Source organism: Aquila chrysaetos, chromosome 21 (assembly GCF_900496995.4).
Source record: "Aquila chrysaetos chrysaetos chromosome 21, bAquChr1.4, whole genome shotgun sequence".
In the NCBI taxonomy this organism is placed as follows: Eukaryota; Metazoa; Chordata; class Aves; order Accipitriformes; family Accipitridae; genus Aquila; species Aquila chrysaetos.
The window spans coordinates 15,728,069-15,753,806 of record NC_044024.1 but is presented as its reverse complement, the minus strand read 5'-3'; the positions used below and the strand labels follow the sequence as shown (position 1 = coordinate 15,753,806).

Genomic DNA, 25,738 nt, shown 5'->3' with positions numbered 1-25,738 from the left:
TTCAGCTGCTGTATATATGTGTATAACACAGTGACACTGTTCTTGGGGGATTTTGATTCTTAAAAGTTACATAGATAAAGAGCTTTTTTATTGGAACAGAATATATTGTCTTTTTTTTTTTTTTTGAGAAAATCCACATAAAAATATTTGCATAACTTTGGGCTATTCAAATAGAAGGTGTTGACCCCAGCTGTGTTCTAGTGAATGAATCATTTATGTAGGAGCTCACTGCACAGAACGTATGGTATTTTATCTTTGCTGGGTTTCTGCCAAATACAGTCTGTAACAATTTTTCCCCTTTGCCACATTTGCCGCTTGATATCCTTTAAAATATACCAGCTCCAAGTGTGAGAAAGCAAAACAGCTTCTGGGCCCGCTCTGGCTGAGAGCTCTTTGTATGGATACTCGTGTGCTGGCACCGAGGCACCCTTGCTTTTGGAGAACATCCATTCCAGATCTGGGATCGCCTTGGGCTGAACGCTTTGAATCAACATTGATTTAAAGTTCATTTAAATCTGCAGGGAACTTGCAAAAGCCCAGGAGCAAGCACAGAAACAAGGATCCTCTTCACATACAAAACAGGAGCTGCCCCAAAGCAGAGGGACAAACTTCCACCACCTCAAACATCCTAAGCCCTGCACCTGCAGGGAAAGCCTGGAGGAAGGGCAGATGTTTCTGCCACAGCTCTACTCCCTTACGACTATCCTCCAGGTATCACTTAAGTGGTATTTTGGCAAGACATATTTCTGTCTGCGAGGGCAGGGAACAAGATTATTTCATTAAGTGATTGAGGCACTGCATGGCCAAAGCCACAATTACACTAGGTTTGATTTGAAATGGTAAGCGAGAGGTCAAACTCTCTCAACACTGATCTCCCGGGGGAGAAGAGATAAGGTGGAGTGCTAAGATTTCCACGCTCCCGCATGAGTAGATAAGGTCTGAATGAGCAGCCTCATCAGTAGGCTGCTTCCCTAAGCGTTTTTTATAGCTTACACTGGAAACCCTCATACCTCTCTACCCTGAATCACATAATTACGGTTTCCACAAGAAATTCAGAGCAGGATCTCCTCCCACAAAATTTCCTCTCACCTGCACTCCTTTCATCACCGAAAATGACTGTTTGTCAGCACTACCTCTACTGCTGAGAGAGTTCACATGCAGCTGAATTTAGCAGCCAACGGAGGCGAGAATATTCCCCCACATGTAAGCTTCTAAAGTGCTCGCCCGTGATTGTGTGTGGCATGAACATCTCCATGAGGAACAATTCGTTCAGGACACACTTGCGGTCCTGGTGTGTTCTCCCTGCTAAGCAAGGAACTGCTTTTACAACAGACAACCTCCACCATGGAGAGGTTGCCTTCCAGTTTCCCAGGAAAGCCTTGCTCAGATGGAGATATTGCAGACGGGATGCAGCCCCATTAATCTCTGCCATCCCAGCTTCCCCATGCCTGAGCTGTTCTCCGTCATCGGAGGCTCCCTCTTCATTACGCCCTTCCTCCCACGTGCAACAGAAACATAATAGCCCAGCTAAACCTGACCCTGGGTGAACACTGAACACAGACAAGACACTGCTCTGAGTCACCAGTTAATTCATCTTTCAGAAGCAGAGTATTTCTGGTGTGAAATGCTTGCTCCCATCCCCTCAAATCAGCAAGCTGGGGTTTATATACAGCTCTACAAGAAGGCTCTTCCTGAGAGAGTCACCCAAGAACTTACATTGACACATGTGCCAATGTTACAGGCAGAGTTGAATTCACCACTGTAATTACAGTTGACTATTGTATAACTTCAGTTTTGGTTGCTCATAACTTCATCTATAATTAATTGTTTGGGCTGAGAATTTCTCCAGCTGGGTTTGGCCTCAGGCTAAACTTTATCATTTCAGCTGAAATGGCTCAAGTCTTTCCCAAGAATATATTTAAAGAAAAAGACTCTCTTTTGCCCTTGTTAAAAGGATCTTTTTCTCATTTACTGAAATGGTCTCACATCTCCATGCTTCTAAAAGCAGTACCTTGAAATACTGGCAGACTTGACTGCTGTGAAATACGTATCATCTTTTCATATTCTCAGGGGGAAAAAAGGATCATAATTTGACTTTATATATATATTTGCTGTTTGCACATGTACAGCAGCGATCCAGTGGCTACTTTGACTATCCTCAGTGCTGAGCAAGCTTGGTGCCCCACTGTGCCAGCTCACACCTGTGAGACAACACATGCAGCATCCAACCGTGACCAGGGATGCTCCTGCGGCTGCAGGGCTTGGTAGGGCTTTCATTGCAAATGTGCCCTTTGGTTGCAGGCCCTCTGTGGTTTACCAGGCCACAAGAGAGCTGGGAGACAGTTCAAGCAGAGCGAGGATACAGACACTACATCTCAGTGAACACCGGGGAAGTAGCTACTAAAAAGAGCCTGTGATCAGCCTACGTCCAGAGCAAGATCTGGCCTGAAGACAATGAAGTTGACCCTGGGTGCACATGGAACAGCAAAGACAAGCCAAAATATTCAAGAGTTGTTCAGTAAACAGCTGCTGTCTACTCTGGTTACCCAAAGAGACGGAGGTGGAGAAAATGAGTACATGATCACTCATTAAAAAGATCACCGCGCAACTCAACAGGCCTGAACGCAATCCGCATGAACAACCTTAACCTATCATTTCCTTCTTCTGGAATATCTGAACTTGAAACCTTATGACAGACTAAAGATGTTGTACCCACTTTCAGAGGGGGTACACATCCAGTGACTTCTGGTCATGCAGAAAACAGGCAGAAAGCACATCTCGCTACAGAGAACAAACCCCAGAAACACGGGAAGTCTTGAAAAATCTCAATGAAAAAATGCAAGCTACTTCATTAAAATCTATACCAACCCAGAGATAGAGTCCAGAGATGTCATTAAGAAAAAAGAAAATCCAGTGCTCAACTGCCTAGGAGCTAACTGGAAAAGCAAAATGGGCCCACTCTAATGCAGAAATTAAAACGCTTAGAGACGGTTCTTACTACTCTGTGAACATGAGTCAGTACAAGTGAAAATGGTGCACAGATGGGCCAGCACAGAAGCAACAGAAGTGCCGTGATATTTACAAGGGGGGAAAAAAAAATCTTCCCTTACAAGTGTAAATATACCAGAGAAATCATCCGCTCGCAGCACAAACCAGGGCTTTGATGTAGCAAACACTCCCACCGGGGACAGCACTGGCTCCGCCGGGAGGAGTGGGGATGGTAGACGTTGCATCTGGAAGACAGTAGGCTCACCGCACTGAGCTCTCCCAAGGAGTCACAACACACAGAAACCCACCAGATGACATGGACCATTTTATAGCCTTTATGTAACCAGCAGCAAGGGGCCAAGCACTGTCCCGGGCCACAGAGAGATGCTAAGAAGGGAAGAACTGTGGTGAGTGTTGGCTCTAACACCTGGCAAGAGCAGGGCGAGAGTCCCACCAGCCTGGGCTCCAGATGCACACAGCCTGTGCGCCTCAGCTCAAGGCAGACCGCAGCCACTCGTGCCACTGGCGAAGCAACAGCTTAAAGAAACGTGAATCAAAGCTGGTGGTGTCCTGCGTGGAGCCAAGCAGGTGGCATTTTGGGGTCCCCCAGCCTCTCCCGGAGCAGCGATAATGCATGGGATCTCTTTCTGCAGCCTCTCCCAGGTCGCCCCATCAGCGCAAGCTGCTCAGTTCACAGCGTGGCCACGGGGCTGAGCTCTCTGTGCAAATCACACTTCTGCTCACCCGTCTTCCCCTCACCTGTAAAGCAGTAACAGTAGTTACACTTCTGCAGTTGGCTCAAGATGGGGGAATGAAAACTTAATTATCATCAGTGCTATTCGCCGAGGAACGGCTCACAGCCTGACCGTGGCAGGAACGGCAACAGAGTCCAAAGAGCAGGCTGAGCTCCCAGAGCAGAGCTGCGGGAGATAGCACAAACCTCACCCCAGCAGTGAAAAGGTCTGACAGCTTTGAATGGGAAAGAAACAGCTTCCCCATCACTTATGAACTTGCTTACAGTGAATTATCACAGAATTTCATACTGGGTTTCGAAGCAGGTCAACCAAACTCCTTCCCGTTCAGCTGCTCTGACTCTGCAGTGGTATACGCACTCGTGTTCTACAGGAAAACCATTTTTAAACAATAAAACCAACTTTCAGAACCTCTCACCTCCCCCGGGTCCCTCTAACAACTTTTGTGGGTTCGCACTACATTGTCTCACTCTCAAAGACTTTTTTTTACCCGGTGTGGTATGAAAGACTGGAGCACAGCAGGAGAAATTAATTAACTGAGCAGACAGCAATTCTGCCATCAAATGAACAAAATTAAAGAGTAACAGAGACTTACACTTATAGTCACCCCTAAGTGTTTCACATGACAACAGCAGGGAAAACACAGTCCAGACTGTTGTTTTAATGTTGATAATATTCCAAAATCTGCAGCGCTTACTAATTTCTCAGTGGAAATAAAACCTTTGACATCAGTGGGAATTCTGTCTGGGCATGGAAGTTGGTTGTTACATTACAGTCTAGCAATGAGAGTCTATTTTGATGGTAAGATCTTTAGCACAAAGAGTGTTCCTCTTTGTGCCCGCCCAGAGCACCTGGACTGACAAGCAGAGGACAAAACTTCGGCTGAATTGCGTTAGACCTGAATAGATCCATGCCCACGCATGCTTTCTGTCAACGCCTGTGCTAGCGGAGAGTCTATTCTGTTCTTCGCTACGGACAGCGTTTGTACTTTGCAATCACCTGCCGGCAGCCGGAGGTCTGCCCGACATGTCAGCCCGCTCTGCTGGATAGTGTTTGCTCTTTGCATCTCAGCGGGCTTGTTATTGCCGCACGCATCCCGCTCGAACACAGAGAGGGACTGGGCAAAACGAGGCTGTTAAATTCCCCCAAATCAGGAAGATGTTAAAGAATATAGGAGGGAAGGGGGGAGGGAAGAGGGGAAGGAAAGTGTTATGCTCACAGCGACAGTAAGAGGGAAAGGAAAAGAGTTAAAATGAAGACAGGAAAAAAACTGAAAGCTGTACGAGCGTAAAACGGAATCACTTCAGGCATATGTCAAAATAGTGTCAGATCTTTTTCTGTTCATTAAGTCAGCAGTTAAACACCCACCAGCTCCGCTTTTTGCTAGCCCTGGAGTTTTGCTACACCTGGAGATCCACGCTATGGCATCAGCAGTAGAAACAACCGGGTTTGTAGGTAAATAACCTCATTTAAGAGCACGTTGAGTGAAGCCTTCCACACTGACTCGTGTTAACATGAGGTCCACCAGTAGAGGTCAGGTCACATACTCCGGAGGGTGGAGACCAGCCCAAGAGCCAGGACCAGAGAGCAACAAAAACCATGGAAAAAGGGCCTGAATTTTACAGATTTTTCCTATTTTTAAGTCACACATAATAGCACTTAATATATGTCCCCAGGGTTTGATAAAAACAAAATTAGCCCATAATACTAAGTTAAAAACATCAAATTCATATCTATCCAGCTAATGTGGTAGAGATTACCAGCCTGTAGCGAGCCTGAAACAGTCCCAACAAGTGAACAACTGTGCGCTGGTCTGAGAAGAACTTGTCCATCTCCAACACTTGGGGTTTTTAACTCTCTCTCACATTTACAGAAGAGTCACAGAAGAAAGTACCAGACACGAGCACTTTTCAATAGGGTTTTGAACCTGTAACAAAATTTAATATAAAATCACTGCCCAATTACAAAATTTTATGGCATGGTTAATAAAAAAAACCCCAAAATGAACCCACACACAATAACTTAAGAACAATTCCAAACTTTCTGGATTTTATAAGCATTAGTTTCCTTTTTTCTACATAACTGCTGTTACACTTGATGGAACTTTTCCATTACAGGTAGAATGATGAGTAAACAAGCAAACCCTTATTTACAAAAGAGGGATAACATTGTACAAGACAGAGTACATATTAGACTGAGACCATGGTAATTTCCTAGGACTGTATTTAGATGAAAGAGTCTGGGTTTTTTAGTGGTTTTGGCCTCAAAACCCTTCCCAAGGGACATGTACAATTTAGCTATGCTAAAAGTCTCCTTTAGGTTCAGGAGCCAAGAAGATAGTCATCTCTCTTCTCCAAGGGCCAGCATCCAGGATTTGGCAACAAAAGTGCTTTTCTCCTGAGCAGTGTCAGCCCCAAGTCGTACCTGCTCTTTGCCAGTGCCCACCCCACCATTATACTAACCCAGCCACATAGATCACGCCTGTCCAATGTGAGGGAAAAAAAACCCAAGCAGACACCTTGATTGCCTGACACTACCTGTTCCGCACTCAAATTTCCACACTTCTCAGTCTGAATAAGGCTGCTTTATGCACCATTTTATTACCGCAAGTAATACTGCACACTCTCAGCAACAAGAACAAAGATTTTGGTGAAAGCAAGTTTGTTTGTTTGAGGGTTTGGGGGGTTTTTTCCCTCAAAAAAAATAAATTCTATCCGTTCGTAACTATGAACATTCCTCGCCAGTCCTCAGTCAGCCAAAAAACACATGAGGTCTTTCTGAAAAACTAAGTTCTGTGCAACGAAGTTATTAACTGCTGGGAAAGGCAGGAAAGCTCTTTTACAGCTGTTCATTGATCCACTGAACGTCACCTTACACTCTGTAGCCCCTTTTGGATTCTGCAGACTTCTTGAGTAGGCTGAGAAAAAAATAAAAACCTTGGCCAGAGCAGTTACGTTGCTTCTTGAGACTTGTTTTCTTTGGGTTCAGGCCTCAGATTCTCAGCCAGCGATTTCTGTCCCTGGTGGAAAATTAAAAAAAAATGAAAACACCAAGTTTTTCTGCTTTTCAGGAATCTAGAGAACAAACATGAGTTCCTAACACACTTGCGAAAGATGTGAATTGACCCCAGTGTCCTTCCATTTGAGATCACAGTTATTCTGAGAAAATGAAGTCCCAGACATCTCTGCCCACGACTCCTGCCATCAGAAGAGCAGCGCGGCACCCAGCGCCGGACCAGCACGCTCCCGGCGACATGATGCTGGGAAGCGGGAGAGGAGGCAGCCTAGCCACGCCGGCTCCCGTTCAGCACCGGGGACCTCCGGGCACGTGCAAGGCACAACCCTGTGCACGCTCCGGTTGTGCTCCTACGGAAGGGGAGAGCCTGGTCCACCCGGTGCCGAAGTCCCCATTGCCGACACTTGAGCGTGTCCACACGACAGCTTTAATGACTCTCGGAAACCTTTTACGTAGGCACCGTGGCTTGTGCCAGTTACTCTGGTTTCAAACAGGTGCACATAAGCCTTGTTTTAAGCAACTGGCTATCGTCCCAGAGTAGACGAGGCCAGAATTAATTTTCTCCATTTAATTTACGATTCAATATTTTTATTCCAAAACTGTACACTGATGCTTGGGGACTGGCAGGTGCATTTAATCAGTACATAAACCATACCCAAGCGGTCCTGTTTCTTCTCATTCCTGCGCTCTCTAGCACAGGCACACCATTCCTCACACCCAATCTGCTGCTTAGCTTTCTTTCCTCTTTCCCTTTTAAATGGCACAGACAGCTGATGAAGAGCCAGGCACTCACCTTGACCCAGACTTGAAGCTCCATCAGACTTTCTCAGCAGGAACAGCCAGGCTTGAAATGAGAGGCAATGCTTGGCAGGTGCTCCCAGGGGACTGGCCAAAAATAAGTGCACTCTCCAGTTAATTTCCATCCGAGTACTACTAACATTTCTCCTTTAAGAGTGCAGCTAAAGCATTTGATTTACGGAGGGCAAGGAGGTTCTGTATTTGTTTGCAGTAGCAGTGGCAGACCCGGCACACCACAGGGAATATTTAGACCCATTTTAAGCACCTTCGTAAGGTGCCCGTGCTTCCCATACAGACAAGGGATCTTTTAGGGTGTGATTCAGAGCACTGTAATTAGGAACCTGCCTCTCACCTTTGATTACAGCAGGAGTCTAGACATCTAATTTAGGCAGAGAAATGACAAAATTAGCTTGTACAAATATCTCCCAATGCATCAGTTCTGCAAGGAACCAGACTGGAGGCTCTCTGGGAAGACGGTTATGGCGAGTAGTACTCGGGGCTTGGCAGGCGGCGAGAAGCAGAGCAAGTCTGTTTACGGGGAGCTCGGCTCAGCCGTGACTTCCACCAGGCAGGCCACAGCACGTCGCGGGCTGGGGGCGAACGGAGCCCCGAAGACCCCCAGCCGCTTCCCTCAGCTCAGCTGAGCTGCTGGCATTGAAGGAGGAAAGTCTGTCGGATCTCAGCTCTGGCACAGGACCAGAGCCGGCAACACAGCGACCTGCCAGCCCATTGCCCAGGGAAACCTACTCCTTCCTTCTCCACAGTGATGCAGCTGTGACGGAAGAGACTGGGAATATCCCCGAGTCCTTTAACTGCAGGGCTGCTGGGGTGGTGCAGGCTAAGAGCTATTTGTAGTATTGCCATCTCATACTACTGCTTGCTTTTTTTTTTTTTTTTTAAAGGAACCACTTGGATCATAACTTTAATCAAGACTTTAGAAAACAAGGCATTTAGAAAATTTGACCAGATGCATTCCAGCTTCATCAGGGAATTTAAAAGACCCCCAAATAAACAACAATACCTCAGGCAGGAGATGGACACAGGTGGAAATATAATTCAGCCTCTGAAATTGCTCATTTTAAATTGTGTATAGTATTTTCATTTTCCACCACGGATTACTCTGTGGCAAGGCTATGCATTGCTACATGACAGCTCATTCTGCTTTTAAAACAGCAGCACTTCAGTAGCAGCTAAATTGATGCTTTTTATGTGTCCATCACTTATCAAGGGTAATTGATTAGTGCCTGCGAGGGGCTCTGAGATCTAACAGATTACATGTTCTGAGCCTCCTAAATTATTTGAATAGATTGAGGAAGAAAAAGATTCTAAATCAGATTTTTGTCTGACCCAGCATTACCTTTCCTGATCAGCGTTTCCCCTTCCCTTTAAACATATTTTTGCTCAGAGAGACAAAAGCGTGCTAAGCCCAGGGAGCAGATTTTCAAAGGCAGCAAGAAGAATTAAGCATGATACCTGTTAAAACATAATGGAAAGCAAGTATACTTTCCCAATGAAAGTTTCTCTGATGGCTCTTTATTCCGCTATTTAAAGACTACAGCTTTAATCTAGCTGAAGAGAAGAAAATGAAAAGGTCATAGCTCCCTCAAGCTTGGAGGAAAGCAATCCAATGGGAAGACGGCACTGCACTCCCGGGCAACATAACGTGTGCGAGGCTCCAGCCTCCACACAGCGGAGCAACTGGAAGCGTTTAAGCCTCGGCTGCCTGCCTTAAACACACCCCGAACCAAGAATAGCCTCGACTCTCGGGCACAGGTCAGGCGATGCTGAGTCACTTGCTGGCCAGTCCCCAGGCTCTCCAGCTGCCTTGGGCTCGGCCTCCCCTTACAGACACAATTTGTGCCGCCGCACACAGCCCCAGCGCCGGCTGGGCATCGCCGGCCAGCGACGGCATCCTCCGGTCTCGGGGGCTTTGGCCGAATGAGTGGTTCCAACATGAATTCCCAGTTCGTACCGCCCCGTTTCCCTCCAGCTTCGGAGCACGGCGTTGCTGCTGCCGTCCTGCCAATTAAATGCTACATTCATACATGTCTTTGTAATTATGAATCAACTCACAAGCATTGGTGCACAGCCCAGGCTCACACAGAACGGCAAACAATATACTGTCACGGGTTGCATCAGCTGCTGCGATGCTCTCTCATGCCTTCAGGCTTGCTAAAGCTGATCTAACTCTAATATAATAGCCTTTTTACCCGCCTCCTCCCCCAACAATTACCAGAGGCTTGGAAAGCCATTGAAATGCAAATAGCTGATGGAGAGGTTATTGGGGAACCGGGCTGGGAAGGTACCAATGTTCTGCTAGTTTCCTTTAGTTTGACTCGAACGGGACTGTAATCCTGAATTTCTCTTTGTATAAATAGGAAGAGAGGCAATATTGTGAATGCACGGACGGCCTTGTATAGCAGCTGAACTGCATCTTCTCCAGTTTAGCTTCTCTGTGATCCGGGACCCCTGTTACTCCCATGAGTTGCTCCAGCAGCAGAGAGAATTGCACAGTACAGAAGCGCCTGCAACTCCGATGGCGTGACACCAGCGCACTGAACTACGCTAACTTACTGAAACCCGCTCTGGTGCGGGTTTTAGAAACCTTCCCCCGGAAGGCTTGGGGAAGGCAAGGCACTGGGAGCTGTGGAGCCTGCAATCTTCTGCGTGGCTATAGATGGAAGTCAGCAATAGAGCATCCCTCCCCTGCTGTCCCACCACATCCTTCAGCCCGGGCACTTCTACAGAGGACTGTAACCCCTCCATAGCCTGTTTGCTCACTATCTTTTCAAATAATGTTCCCACCAAGGACAAAAAGCCCTGGCTGGTCCCGAGGCAGTCCCGACACTCGGCTGGAGCAGCCGGGGAGGTTAGTATCTCCCACCTGCTCTAAGGTGGGGTGGGACTAGGATAACCCAGACACTTCTTCAGGCTTTCAGTCCCCACTAAGGCTTTAGGAATTCCTCCTAAATATAGGCTGCCTCCTCACCCCCTTTTCTGTAGTGAAACAACCTATAAATATCAACAAAGAAGATAGTTACTGTATTATTAACAATTCCTTCCCCCCATGTAAAAGAGGTGTAGAGAAGAGGGTCCAGCACCTGGTGCACATGAACTACAAGGGGCAGCGTGTTTGCTTTGGCAAGAAGGTGGCTGCGGGCAGACCTAATTGCAGCTTCCAGCTACTTAAGGGCAGTTATTAAGACGACAGAGCCAAACTCTTCTTGGCAGTGGCAGGGAACGCAACAGGGGGTGATGGCCAAAGGAGCGGTCAGGGTCAGTGGGAGGGTCAGACTGGACCCAGGAGAATCTCCTTCACTGGGCAGTGGGGCAGCACTGCCGTAGGTCACGCAGGGAGGTGGGGGAGCCTCCATCCCTGGAGGTTTTCAACTCCTCGCCAGACAAGGCTGTGGGTGATGTGCCCTGCTGTCCGTGGGTCCCGCTCCGAGGGGGCGTTTGGGCTAGAGACCTCCAGAGGTCGCTTCCAGCCAACATTTCTATGGCTCCGCAACCTCCACATCAAAAACTTGGCATTAAAGGGTGAAATTGCAGCAGCTCCCTCCCCTGTACTTCTGCGGAGCCCCTTCCCGGGAGCGGGGCAGAGCACCCACGCCTGCACCATCGCCCCATCCCGGCACCACTGCTGTCCCCCCGCCGGCACCCACGGCTCCCACCGCCCCGGGGGTCCTGCCCGCCGGCACCCACGGCTCCCGGGGGTCCTGCCCACCAGCACCCACGGCTCCCACCGCCCCGGGGGTCCTGCCCGCCGGCACCCACGGCTCCCACCGCCCCGGGGGTCCTGCCCGCCGGCACCCACAGCTCCCGGGGGTCCTGCCCGCCACTGCCTAGGAGGTCCTGCCCGCCGGCACCCACGGCTCCCACCGCCCCGGGGGTCCTGCCCGCCGGCACCCACAGCCCCCGGGGGTCCTGCCCGCCAGCACCCACGGCTCCCACCGCCCCGGGGGTCCTGCCCGCCGGCACCCACGGCTCCCGGGGGTCCTGCCCGCCACTGCCTAGGAGGTCCTGCCCGCCGGCACCCACGGCTCCCACCGCCCCGGGGGTCCTGCCCGCCGGCACCCACGGCTCCCACCGCCCCGGGGGTCCTGCCCGCCGGGCCCTCCCCGCCCTCCCGCCGTTACAGCGCATCACATCCAGGCAGTCAGCAACCCAAACCCCCGCACAGGTTTCCTGCGCATCTCCTCATCGCTATCTGCAGCGCGGATTCTCCCTCACTTCGGTGAGTAAATACGGGGCCGAGCCCAGCGGCAGCCACCGCCCGCGCCCGGCGGGAGAAGGCGCGCCGGGGCCGGGACACAGCGGCAGCAGAAACGCGGTTTGGCCGCGGGCAGAGCACGGAGCCGCCCGGCGCGGCAGGCTCCGGTGCCGGGGCTCCGCCGCTTCTCGGACGCGCCCCCCTCCCCGGTACGGAGGGGGGGATGCGGGGGGCGGTGGCAGCTCCGTGCGCCCGCCCCGGCCCGCTCCGCCCCGGCCCGCCCCGGCGGAAGGCAGGCGGCCATGCCCGCGGCAGACGAGCAGCCCCGCCGCGACATGGCCGGCCGCCGCCTCCTGGGGCTCCTCCTCGCCTTCGCCGCGCTGCTGGGCGCAGGTAGGGAGGCCCGGCCGCCGGCATCGCGGGGCGGTAGCGGGAGGGGGCGGCCTGGGACGGGAGGGGAAGGGTTGGGGGGGGGGGGTCCCCGGGAGGTCGCGGCGCGGTTTGCGCATGATCGCGGCGCTGGGCCCGGCCCCAGGCGCGGCTGAAACCCCCCTCCCCGGCCGGCCGGGGTCACCCCGCAGGATGCCTCCCACCCCCCCGAGGGGAGACCCCGCGGAGGTTGCAGCTTCCCCGCCCCCGCCGGGGGGGGGGGGGGGGGGGGGCTCCTCGGGTTGGATGCGTCCCCCGCTAGCGTGCAGCCTTCCCCCGGGAAAAGAGACGGGGGGGGGGGGCTCACGGTCCCTGGCAAGGCCGGGGAGATGCACCCCCCGAGGAGGGTCCCTAGCAAGGCACCCCACCTAGGAGGGATCGCACTTGGAGGGGGGGGGCTGCGCACCCACCCCCCCCCCCCCCCCGGGGCCCCACCCTGCGCAGATCACCCCGACACTGCAGCAGATGGCGGAACGCCAGCCTGTGTGCACCAGGGCCGGGCCGGGCCAAAGGCATTCCTTCCCTGGTCACCCCCTCTCCCCCCGGCCCCCCATAGCGCCTGTCCCTTCTCCCCGCCCCGGCTCGGCGGCGGGGGATGCTCCTGCACAGGTACCTGACAGCTGCGATGGCTCTAAACCCGTCATTAGATGACAATACTGGTGATTAAAGCATCTCAGAATGCGGCGTATCCCTCTTTGTGAGAAAGTGTCACAACAGTGTTTAAACAAAATCTGCGATGCTGCAGGTAGAAAGCTCTGTAGCAGCCTGTGTCTCGGATAAGCCAAAACGGAGGGAGTCACGGAGTCGTCATGAAAGGAGTTTGGTTTTGTCTCTCTGCTTACTGAGCTGTTGGATTAGCGGATTCTCCGTGTGACCCAAATTTCTCGGGCTGCTGGTTGTACTCTCCCTCCTTTTTAGTCCCACTGCTATTTTGGCAGATCAGAATAGTCTAACCTAGAAATCGGTCCCAGCTGGACAGTAACTAGGAGGATAGGGAAAAAACCCCATGCCTTTGGGGGGGGGGGGGGGGGGGAGGGCAATGAAAATCAATGCAAAGCTTACCACAACTCTTTGTTTGTTTCCTTTAAAAAAAAAAAAGTACTGTTAAAAAGCTGTTTGTTTCTTTGAATAGGAAAAAAAGTCCTCCTGAAGGTTGCACAGAGGAAATAGACAGCGATTATGTAAAAGGCCTTGGGAAAGTTTTTCTAAAAAAATCTGCTATTAGCTAGGAGGCACCCATCAAACACAGGTTGGTTAGAGGGTATTAGCATCAAAACGAAGAGTGAGCTGGGCTGCGAGCAGCTTTTGCTGTTGGAAGAGATTAGGTTTACCATGAGTCAGCCTGGAATTAGTCTCCATTTGCGTTGGGTACTTACCTGCTTGTGCACCTGGAAGGGTAACAGCGTGGTACAGGGTTGCTTATGCTCACCAGTTTAGCGGCTACATTTTTAATTGGTGGATATCAGTTTGACAGGCTGAGCTAAGAGACTGTGCGTAAAGTCCTCATTTTAGATCAAAATTTTAAAAAAATATGATTAGTCAGCAGAAAAGCTATTTGCATTCTGTGTTGTTTGCAGTGTGGGCAAAGAAAAATGCTGTTCTCTTTCATTTTGGAGCACTGGGCTGCAGGGTCCAGCTCTTAAATATCCTTGGCTGTGTTTGTATCAAAATGAATTTCACTGAAACGTTCATAAATCATTCCTGCCAGCGTGAGGCTTCACAGGTAATTGAACAACATTAAGTTCAACTCCTGTCTGAGCTGCTCTAAATTGCCTCGCCGTGGAAATAACTATATAAAGGTAAGCGGACTCTGCACTTGCAACCTCTTCTGCGTAGAGCCCTGCCGACACCGGACGCGTAGGGACGAGGTACTGGTGCGCGGCTTCAGCCTTTCGCTGTGGCCTCCGGTTCCTCCTCCGGTGTTTTGGTATTTCAGTCGTGGCTCTCCTGACTCACGGGTGGGTGCCTGCTCCTCCCTCTGTCTCTCCCAAACCTTTTGGAGCAGCTTTGCAGCACCCTGATGGAGACTCAGAGAGCCCTTCCCCACCTGAGCACTCAACTGGCTTTTGGGGTACCAGGGCAGCCTCCCCACCGTCATTCCACGCCCACAGGAAAATATCGGGTGGAAGGAAGTGGGTTTCCGAGGCAGGGCTTTCTACCCCAGCTCCTCAGTACAGCAGCAACAGAAATCAAATTTCTTCATTGCCTCTACTCGCTGGCTGGTTTTTTGGCTTCTTGTTCTGAAAGAGTCTTTCCAGCGCTGCCGACGGTGGGTCGCAGACAGCCCAGTCTCTTGCAAGCTCAGAGGTTTACAGCTCTTGGTTTACCGAGAACCAAGGATAGCAAACTAGACAACAAAGTCGGTACTTGGTGTGATTCCTGCAGCTGAGGTCTGGATCCACCATTGACCAAGAATAATGTGCATCTTGGCTGTGGCTCAGTAAAGCAGGAACAAACCCTCCCTTTTTAATTGAAAAAATATGGTAGGGTTTGGGTTTCTCTTTGGTCAAATTCCGCTGCCTTTCCCTTCATATGTGACTGTGCGCTTCAGCGCCCGGTCGGCTACTGGACACAGCCGTGCCGCATCCGTCTGTGCCTCCGAGCTGCCGTGCTCCCTCGGCCCTCACCACCCCTCTGGCGTGGGTGTGATGCTGGAAATTGGAATTGCTCGCAGGGCACCAAGCCGTTTTCCAGTGCCGCTAAACTCCAGTGTATTCCCACAGTGCAGTGGTGGGCAGAAGCATTAAAGTATTCTGAGGCGGTGGAGGAAACCAAACACCCTGCAAAGCCTTTTCGCTGCAGCTGGAGCAGCAGCCAAAGGTGAGCGGTCCCTATGCTAGCATGTTGCATGATGTTTTAAATGCACGGATCCATGGCTTTTCCAGAAAGTAGTTATGTTTGAGTCATCCAGGGTTAGCCACATGTTTCTGCAAAGTGGTAAGGAAAACAGTCAAATAAAGAACTTTCCACAGTCATTTTTTTCCCTCTCCTGTCCTCGCTCTCGTGGTAAGCCAGTACAGAAAAGCACTGATGTGTTTTCATGGAAAGACAGCAAATTTGGCATCTGAGGTCAGTGTTCTTGCAGGGAGCGGAGGTTACCTCTTACAGGCCAGGCGGAAGGGGTACGTCCAGATTTTATGCTTTACCTTGCGTAAGAAAAGCTTGAAGAAAAACTTCATGATTACAAACCGGCAATACGAATAGTTGGGCGCGTCCTCCAAAGTTGCAATATCAGCAGTGACGGGCGACTCTGTGTTGTCATCCCGTGTCTTAATAGACAGCATCTCACAGATCACCTCTCCTCTCGAGTGTGAGTACAGTATCCCACCAGCAATTACAATAATTACTTAAAAGTGAAAGTAATATTAGACGGTATTATTAGCTATTTATAACTGTTGCACAGATGGCTACAGTCACTGCAGGCGGCTCCTCTGCACAGTCACCGCCCAACAGTGCCCAAGCGAGAGCGCAGAGAAAGCAGAAGAGAGCCAGCTCTTTTCCAGATGTTTTTCCAGGTGTCCGGGCTCCGCTTTGCAGCAGGCAGTGGTGGATGCAGCTGGCAGAAAAGGGGGTGCCAGTGCCAGGTGACCCGCCGGCTCCGCGCCCATCGCTTGCCAGGGTCGCTCGCCACGGTTGTGCCGGGGCAGTTGCAGGAGGAATTAGAGTAGAAGCGAAAGCCTTGGTTTGGCATTGCTGTCGAAACTGAAGGAGATAGCAGCGTCGTGTAAAACATTTACCTGCGCTAAAAATCTTAGTTATAATACATTATTATGTTATTAAATTTATAATTACTAGGTATCAGCAGCAAGTCAAATAATACATTTAAAGAATAATTTTTACTTTGATAGTGCCTTTAGCGCATATGACAAAGCAGGAGAAGCTAAATTGGTTTTCTTACAAATTATCTCTGATCTTTGAACAAATATGCATTAATTAAATGTGCCATGCCCAGATATTTATGTACATAGCTTTGGAAATAATTAATTGCCATACTTCTGCTTGTATTTTGGAACTTTTTCTTCTACCAGCCTAGTGATATCTATGCTTGGAAATGGCCGTTTAACTCGGGTTTTTTCCCCTCTACAAAAATGTAGTTTTTTCCTTACATCTGTTGCAACCGTTTCAGCCGTTAAAGCACATAAAACAGAAGAGTCTATTGATCTCCAGTGTTGACTAGAATAAACTTTTAGGACTGCACGGTTTAAAAACATCCTTGGAAAAATATCTCCTGGAGGTTTAAGGCATTGACTTTACAATTAACTAAAGGAAAAAACAGGGTTTTATTAGAACAGTGCTTCTGAAGCCACTCTAATAACAAAACATATGTTTAATAAACTACATAACACTCATGGCAAAGAGAAAACCTTTGCAATAATTCCTTTGTAATCTGATTGATATAATTCACAACTGGTGGAAGAACTTAAATAGAGGAAAACAGGAGAAGATGAACGTGGCATATCAAAACACAGAACATGAAAGGACTTTTTTTGAAAAGGAAACTTCAAAGTTGGGGATCCAGATGCTGGAGTCACTAGCTGTGATGTGGGATGCGAGCACAAGGATGCGTTTGCTGAGTGAACGACGCTTTTGAGAAGAAAACGGAGAGCCCCAATACAAGCCCGTTAGCCGTTGCAAAGCGACAGGCAAAGGCGTTCTGTACGCTTGCAGGGATTTCAGTGGAGCTGCACAGGGTCGGGTTTGGTTTCGATCTTCTGAAAGCTCAGCCTACTGGTGTGATGCAGATAAACTTAATGCTTATACATATTTACAAAACTGTCGTGTAGTCACTCCAAAGTCATTTTTCATTGCTTTCCAACCTTGTCTAGGAAACACAGAAAATTATTGTGGCAGGAGTACCAGGGCCAGAAAGCTGATGCTGAACGCAAGCTCCTCTTCCCTGAGATACCCAACCACGTGAGCAGCATCTTCAGGGAAGGAGTGGGCCAGGTCTGCTGTAGGGATTCAGCGCTGGCATGGCATATACGTGTAGAAAAGCCAAAGAAAGCAAAACCAGAGGCATTGGCAAGATTTTGGCGGTGCCGGCTCAGACAGGGAGGCGGGAGGCTGTGAACAGCATCGTTCTGCTGTTGGAAGGCTCCGCAGGCTGGCACGGGGTTGTCTCCAGCAAACAAGGAGCTGGGAAAAGAGAATTGCTCAGCGTTTTGCTTGCCCTTTGAAATGCTCTCATTGCCCATGCACAAAGAAACCTGGGTAGAAAGAACTTGTCAAAGTTGGAAGAATCTTACTGAAATCCTGCTTCAGAAGGATGCGCTCCTGGTTGGGTGTTTAGGGGTAACTGCAGCATGGGCTCCAGGAGGGTAGGAGGCAAAAGCTAAACAAGCAGAAGAGGTTTCCAGCCCCAGCTGTGGGTGACAAAGGAGGTGCTTGTGCTGCAGAAGGGACATTAGATACGTAATAAGATTTTGAACCGCACATTAATCTGTGACCGTAAAGCGTTGTCTGCTGACAAATGTGTGCTTTTGAGGGTAGGAGCTTAGGGAAAAGTCTCTGTATCAGATCTCTGTATGACCTATACGGGATGAAAGCAAGCAGCTTGGTGGAGCACGCGTCTCCGTGATGACCAGCCACCTCCATTCAGGTGTCCCTACAACCGCAGGACTTGGGTCGCCTTTTCAGACAATATGATCTGAGCAAAACTTATGCCAGACCCCATCTACCTCATTTGAAGCAAAAACCTCCCCAGGTCCTGTCCCGCCACCCGGTACATAGCATTCCTCTCGGAGATTTGCGTAATTTCCACTACAGAGCCTGGGCGTACCCAGGGGTACGCTCTCGTGCCACGAAGAGGTAGAAAGACCAAGAATTGGCGAAACTTCTCCCTTGCCCAGCACGTTTTCCCACCCTGGAAATTCTTTTGGCCAGAGAAATCCCCATGCAACCCGATGCCAAGGCAACGCCGGGCTGAAGAGGTTGCAGCCCCGCAAAGTCAAACCGTTCCAGGGCAATACTTGCAGCTGGTGCAAGCCTGCCCTGAGCATCCCCCTCACCTCCAGGCAAACCCCTGCTTTCCGACCCAGAACCAGGCTGCTTCAGCTGGGGTGGGTGTTCAGCCAGGCCCCGCTCGCCGGGCATCAGCTAGTGCTGCTGGTGACAGACTGTCTCACGCACTGTCAAGAGACACTGAGCGGATGCCATGCAGTTTGTGTGTCATTATTTGCCAGAAAACCAGAATTTGTTATTTCCAAAAATCCGTAGGACGGCACTAAGCTTTGTGCCCGTGTGTGTGTGTTTAAAAATGCACGCAGATCCTAATACACGTCTTTAGCCTCGTGCAGAAAATAGAGCATTTTTAAGTGAGGTTAAACATATGTTTGAAAAAAAGGTATATTCCTTCTTTCTCTTTTGTAATGATGGTCTTAACTGAGTGAATGATTTAGGTCCTTTTGGAGAGGAAATCTCAGAGCCATAACACTTGAATTGAAGTAACAGTTTACAAACAGTTGGTTTTGTAAATGTTGGTGCTATTTCCTCCACAGGTAGGGTCAGAGAGAGCAAGAAACCTGTTGGTGGATTTCTCTTTGAACTCAGCGAGCTCCTATTTTTATGTTTAAATTATTTCATGCCACATCAATAGCAAATGGTGCTCTGGTTATAAGGCAACTGTTCCCCCGGTGATGGGAGGCAAAACCAGGTAGCTGTACGCCTCCTTCCTCTAGAAAAGTGTTTTATCTCCAGATTAAACAGCTGTCTTTCATGACTTAAAAAATGACATTTTAAATGATAGTCATGAAATAATTTTTTAAAAAACCCATGAAAGTCCATAGCAAAAATTTTCAGAATTTGCCTTGATAAGTTGTCATTGGCTTAACAGAAACACTTTTTTCCCCTGGCAGAAGTATTTCAGCAGACCTTTCCCACCTGCCTAACAGAGGACTCTGCTTTTGCCTCCTAGTAGCGCGTTTGGGAGGTGATGGGAACACAGCGGGTGCTCCCCGGGCAGATGCAGGCGGCAGGCTCTGGGTGAAGCTGCCTTTACCTCCCCAGTCGCAGACGCAGCCTGTGCTGGGCACGGGAGACACCAGGGAGTGGATGCACCCACCAAACTCCGCTTCCCAGGGGACTTCTCCAAACCTCTCTATGAAAGCGAAGAGCCAAACCCACCTTATCGAAAATGAGCTGGTGCAAAAGGCTGAGGGACGCGGCACGGCTGCACGCCGCAGGTTTGGCCAGCGGCTTCCCTGGCCGTGGGCGAGCCTAGAGGGGTGGTCTTGCAGCTGCGGGGCTGGGCAGGGCTGGTTAAAAATCACTGCCAGTTCCTGCACCACCTGCTCAAAATTACCTCCAGCAGATCTCTACTGCTGCTTTCTACTTGGGAGGGGGGCGCAGCCCCCCACCCTGTTGTCCGTCCATGCCGGAATCCCCTTCCCGTGGCGGGACGGCGTGGTCCCCCGGCAGCACCGCCGGGCTCTGCGATGGAGCCGCCTTCGCCCAAAGCAGGGGCGAGCGGCAGCGCGGCCGAGCGAGACGCGTACCTGATGCGAGGAGGGCGCAGCCAGCGAGCGGCGGAGGCTGGATCCTAAACAACTCCCCGCCGCGCTCCGAATACCCAATATTTGCACGGTGAGGCGCCGTGGAAAGGCGAGCGGGCGGTTGCAGGCGCTGCGCCGCAGCAGCGGCCAGGCGGGAGCCCTGCATTGCAGGCTGCGGTGACAGGGGACAGACAGATGCCTTCAGCCAGAGGAGAGGGCTGCAACCCCCCACGCTCTCCCAGGGCCTCCCTCCATCTGTCAGCATCGCCCAAGTCTTCATTTCCACTACCGCTCCGCTTCCGATTTTAAATAGCACGGTACGACAGGAGCAGCACATCCCAAGTGTTGAACCAGCATTTTTACTGTGTAATTCCCTGTTTCCCTACTTTTAACTACAGCATCTTCTCTTGATCTTTATCTGATGAGAGCAATCTCTTTCCATCGGGAATCAGGTGATAAGCATTTAATCTCCCGTTTCAGTTTTCTTCGGGCTCCTGCATCGCTGGCTTTGTCATCAGTTGTTCCATGCTGGGTTACGAACAAAATGCTTTCATGCCGCAATTTGTTGTCTGGTTGATAAACAGGCGTCGTTGGCCCCAGGCAAATTCGTAGTCATTACTTAGTGTGTAAGCAGAAATCAAGTGGCTAATGTGAAGGTACCTCGTAATGTTTCTGGGTGGACAGCATGGAGGCAAACATGAAAGCACCCCAATTCGGAGCCCTCCCCCCGCAGTCATAGGAGAAAAAGGAACTTGCTGTGTTTTCTGACCTTCACTCGGGATCACGAACCGAGTGAGTTGAGGTCCGTGTTTCCCACCCTACGCCTGGTGAGGCTGGGCTGGGCGAAGGCCAGGAGCAGCACACCTGGACACAGGCCGTGCCAAGGCCGTTCCCAAAGCGGTTTCAGCTCGGATCCCGCCTCCTGCTCCCGGCATGCCTTTCCCTGGCAGGGCTGGCTCTTGGCGTTGCCGCACTGGGCCGTGGCCGTCTGCCCTCCGCTGCAGGGAAGCCAGGCTGGAACCTGCTCGGGAGCGGGGTCACAGCAGCCCCGTGTCTGCCCTTCCCTTGCTGCAGGAGCAGTAATCCAGTTCTCCAGCAGAGCCCTGCACACTGCTTCTGGAGGAGGACAAACCCGAGTCCTGGATGACACTGTTGGTTCTTCTGTGACCTGAGAAAATCGCCTTTAGCCATTTCCTAACCTGGATAGTGGGGTCAGTGCTAATTTCCCCTCTGCCACTTGCAAAGTGGTTGGGGTCTGGGAATAAAAAAAATGCTGCTGTCCTCATCCTTTCCCCCTTTAGGTATAATAAATTGTTCTTCCTTAAAAAAACCCAAGCCAAACAAACAGCAAGAGAGTGAAAAGAAGCAGCAACTCCCTTTCCCATCAGATGCACCTTTGAATTATTAAGAGTTACCTAGGGCGTTTTCCCAGAGTCGGTCAGAGATTTGCTTTCTAGGCTCAGCGGCAGAGCTCCTGGGAGGGCTGGGACTCCCCCAGCCGCGGAGCTCCCCCTGCCCTCGTTAGTCTTTGGCCACAATGTCCCCGTACCCAACCCAGGCACAGAAAGCTGGGCATCATCGCATCCTCACCACAAGCACAACTGAGCTCAGGCACTCCCCAGAAGGGGAGGAACCTTAAATACTTGTGCTCAAAACCTTCCAGCCTTTTGCTCCTGATGCAGTTGATCTGGGACTAATTGAAAGCAGGTTTTGGCAATACTGTGGCAGAGACCTCTTTGACATAAACCTCAAAGAACGATTATCTTATTAAAGTTGCGTAGAAAATGTCACCTGCTCTGCGCACAGAGATGTCAGAGAGCCTTGGAAACCTTGAAAGCCTTGAGTGCTGATACTGAAGAAGACCATTTCAATTGACATCTTGTATTGCCTGAACAAGGCTACCCACTTTCCAACCATGCTGGGGTGGAAGAAGACCTGGTGAAATGTTTGTTTTGCACGGGGCCAGAGAGAGGATGATGCTGTGGAGCCAGAGATGGGGCAGACCTGGGCAGCGGCCGCCAGTCCAAGGCATCCTTGGGAAACCCTGATGGAAAGCCTCTCCTAGCTCCGGTAGTGCTGCCCTTGACAGGGCTTTGCTTTTCACTCCGAGCTGTCAAGGGTTGCTGCCAGCACCCGGAGGTGTTTATCTGTCCGTGCTGTGGGGTACCGCTCTGGCCAGTGCTTTTGGGGAGCCTGAGGTGCATCCTGCAGGGACAGGACGGTCCCCCGGGCACCGGGGCTCCTGCACGGCCTCGCTGCTGTCACACCAACTTCTGTCGCATTGCCTGGCAGCGACCGATGCGACGTGATGCATGGCGCGGACCCCTCGCTCCCCCCCAGCCTTGCGCGCGGCCCTGGGCTGGGCATCCCCCCCGAAACAGATGTTGTGTGGGTGCCCATGGGTGGCCGGTACGTCACCCCCTGGCACTTGCAGCCCCCTCCTGCTCGCTGCTTTAACGCGGCAACGCGCCGACACCGACACCAGCAGAGCAGTGAAACACGTGGAAACTCTTCGTTTCCCTCCGACAGCAAATTTGCTCCTTTGCATCTCAGTCCCCAAGCGTGCGGAGAAAGACCCCTTTGCCACGCTCCTGCAGCCTCCGAGCTGGCAGACCCACACCGGTTTGAAAAGCAAAATCAACTCGCAGCAACTGAGCCACTCCGCTAATAGGCTTTCTCGTCTCATTTTTTTAATAAAACGTGGAAATTCAGTAATCACTACCGGTTTGAGTCAGTGAGACTGAGAGCAGGTGAAAGAGAAGCATCGGGAAGAAGGAGAAAGTTGGGATGAGAGTTTAGCACGCACAAACGCCTCTGGATTTGAGGGTGCTTTCTGCCCCTTTGGGAGCCGACTGGGTGGTTGTGGAGGCTGGTGGGTTTGGCAGTGGAGGCTGGTGGATTTGATGGTGGAGGCTGGTGAGCTTGGCGGTGGAGGCTGGGTGGTGATGGAGGCTGGTGGGTTTGGTGACGGGAGCTGCCTTTGCTCCACGAAAGACAGTGCTGGGGGAAGAGCAGCCTGGTGGCAAAGCTCATCCTCCTGCGGACAGGTCTGAAGCAGGGGCTCTTCTCACATGCCAAAATTCAGGAGGAAGAGGCCAGCACCTGTCCTTAGCCCTCAGCTTTCGAAGTTTCCTTGCAGTCTCCATGCAGGCGCACCTGGTAAATACCGCGGGGCTCTCTGCGTGCCGCTTACCAGATGTGGCTGTTGGGAAAGAGGAGACGAGGGCGCTTCCCTCCGGGGTTTTAAATCTTGCTGTGGAGGAGTGAGAAAGGCTGCGTGAGATGGCAGCAGATGAGAAGCTCCTCCCCGCTGTGTTTTTTGTCTGGTCTCTGCAGATGGACCTTCCGGCAGCTCCCGGCGCGGCCACGGCCGCAGAGGCTGAGCCGCCGGCTACTCCCCGGGGCCGTGGGACACCGCGGGGTGTGCGGGGGCAGCTCCGCTTCTTCAGGTGTTTTGGGAGCAACCTGGAGGTCTGTCCTCCCACCCGAGGTGGGGAGAAGAAGCGTTCGGACCTTCGGGCAGCCCTCGGCATGGTGCAGGGCAGATGGACACCGGTGTCCCTCGAGCATTCAGCGCCTGGCGGGGGAGCTCCCAGCGAGGGCTTGCCTTCTCCTGCCCACGGGGACGGTGGCCTTTCTGGCCTGGCCCCACATCGTGGTGCTAACAGTGTCTGCTGAGAAGGAGCCTGGGGCCCACCAGATGCAGGCTGGTTTTGCTGGTCACGTTTTCCTTGCCACCTCCGTCACTCTTGCTGGGTGCCAAGCATATTGGGTGCTGCCACCGAATAATTTAAATTATTCCTAGTAAACCTTGAAATCGAATTGCAACAGATACCTGCTTCTCATCCAGCTGCCCCAGCACACGGAAACGCAGAATTTTCCTGTGGTTTACAAACCCACACCAGGCGCGTTGCCCCGCGCTGCAGACAGCAGCGCTTGCGCAAGGGGCCGTGCTGCCTCTCCCGCCCCGTCCGGCTCAGCCCGCCGCTCGCGTGGACCACGGAGAGGGCAGAACTGGGGTGCTGTGGAGCTGAGGTTCCCGGCGGGGACCCGGCAGCGCCGAGGGCAGCGGGGGGAGACGGAGCTCGTGCGGGTCACGGCGGCTCGGCAACGGCGCGCTGACTTTAGCGGAGGCTTTTAGGCATTTCCGTTAATAGGTTTCAAACATAACCACCATTAGTTCCTCCACAAAGAGAAAGTCTTCATTATGCAAATTCTCATCTTAAAGCTTTATTCATGTGCTTCCTGGCAGGCTTTCCTTTAATCTCAAGAGCAAGATTGCTTGGAATTACCATATAACCTCGTTAATTGCATAAAAAAAAAAATTTTTTCAGCAGAGGTTGTTTTTGCCATAATCAAGAGTGATTTTGATTAGTACTTCTAGAAATCAAAATGTTCCACTGGGAATGGAGAAGAAGGACGGCAGTGTTACCTCATCCCCTGCGAGGAGCAGGGGCCATCCCAGCCAGGGTGCTGTGTCCCACCGCTCTCAGCTGGCCGTGCCCCGCACCGGGGCGACGTACCCCCAGCGTCAGCCGCCGGTCCCGCTGCGGCGGCGGGTGCACGGCGCCGAGTTTCTCCCCGGCTTCGCTTCCCGGCAGAGCCCTGCCTCCCCTCGCCCCGGCCGGCCGCCCGCAGGGGTGTTTGCGCAGGGGCATGTCCTCGGGCAGTCCGTCTTCCCTGGCAGCAGCCGAGGAGCTGGAGAAGTTCAGAGTCTGCTTTTCAAGGCACAACTAACTTCAGGAGGAAGTTTGTGGCCAGGAGACGGCCCGGGCACGTCTCCGGAGAGAAATGCAGCTACGATGAAGCTGTTCTTACCCGCCTGGCCTGCCAGCACTGCCCCAGAGACCGTCCATAACGCCCCAGCTCCTAGGGGCTCTGCTCTCCCTACGCGCATAGGATTGTTCTTTGGTCTTAGTAGTCAGCAAGAACTCGAGATTTGCGAGCAACTTGGCACACGCAAGTCAATTTCCCACGTGTTTGGCAGGCGGCTGGGGCCGGCACCCGGGCAGTGGTGGTGGAGAGCATCGGTGAGTGTGAAGCTCTGGTCCGTGCTGACCGGGATCACTGGCAGCGGCACGCTGTCGTCTGCTCCAGGAGAAGTCCCTGGGGACCCCTGGTGCTGCCGGAGGCACCCCGGCTGCCGCAGAGCAGACCTGCACCCGCGCAGGAGCAGCCGTTTGGGCTCCCCGCAGACCTTTGGGGCTGTATCTTTGCTGAGGCATTGGGAAACGCCGCCGTGAGGATGCAGTCCGGCACCGGCAGCACGACACGGCCCTGCACCCAAAACCCCTCCGTCCCCAGCACCCTGCCCAGAGGTGCCAGCGCAGCCATGGGTGCCGTGCACAGGGAACTGCCTGCGTGTGCCGACACCGTAACTCAGAGCCAAAAAGACGAGGTTGGTACCTGGGGAGACCTTGGTGCTTTTGGTTACCTCGGCACACTTTTCCTCCTGCTCTCCCACCCGCTGCATCACTCCTAAGGTAGATGCATAAAAGTCAGGCAGTTTGAATTACTTTCTGCTGCCCTTGTACCTGCTTTGCATTCTCCCGTAATCTCCCGGGCTGTCAATCTCGTACCGTCGCGGGCTCTCAATTCCCAGGGAAGCTAAACACATATATATTGCACAAAGAGATCCGTGGGCTGGCGCTAAAAATGGAATACACCTCGCTCCGAGTGCTGCAGACGGCCCAGCAATATACTGGGTGTGAATTATGATACTGTAATTCAAGCTTTGTCAAACAGTGGGGCTTAATTAGAATATATATATAATTGTAAAAACTAAAAAGCTGACGAGTACAATTGCGCGTTTGAGCTGCCTGCTACAGAAAATAATGAGGAGAGAATACATTAAGGCACAAAACCCTTCTACCTTCAAAGAGCAGCTAGCTCTGATTAAAAATACCCCTGGCAAAGCGAGGGGACTTGGCGAGAGGCAGGGGAGCCTGCGGTGCAGGCTTGGCCATAACTCTCACCTCTGTTTTACAGCCTCCACCCAGCACAGCTGCAGCTTTGGGGTCCCCCCACCTCCCTGCTCTGGCGTTGGGGCTTTC

At 51.7% G+C, this 25,738-nt stretch overlaps 1 protein-coding gene across 2 annotated transcripts in view; it reads left to right on the top strand.

Annotated features, from left to right (window-relative positions):
- The first annotated feature begins 12,024 nt into the window (after positions 1–12,024).
- CD99L2 (CD99 molecule like 2) overlaps positions 12,025–25,738 on the top strand; it is a 33,641-nt gene continuing 19,927 nt past the window's right edge. For both annotated transcript variants that reach the window (XM_029997135.2, XM_029997134.2), the window contains exon 1: positions 12,025–12,159. In XM_029997135.2, the coding sequence (XP_029852995.1) occupies positions 12,069–12,159 (91 nt within the window). In that variant the 5' untranslated portion in view covers positions 12,025–12,068. The remainder of the gene's footprint in view (positions 12,160–25,738) is intronic.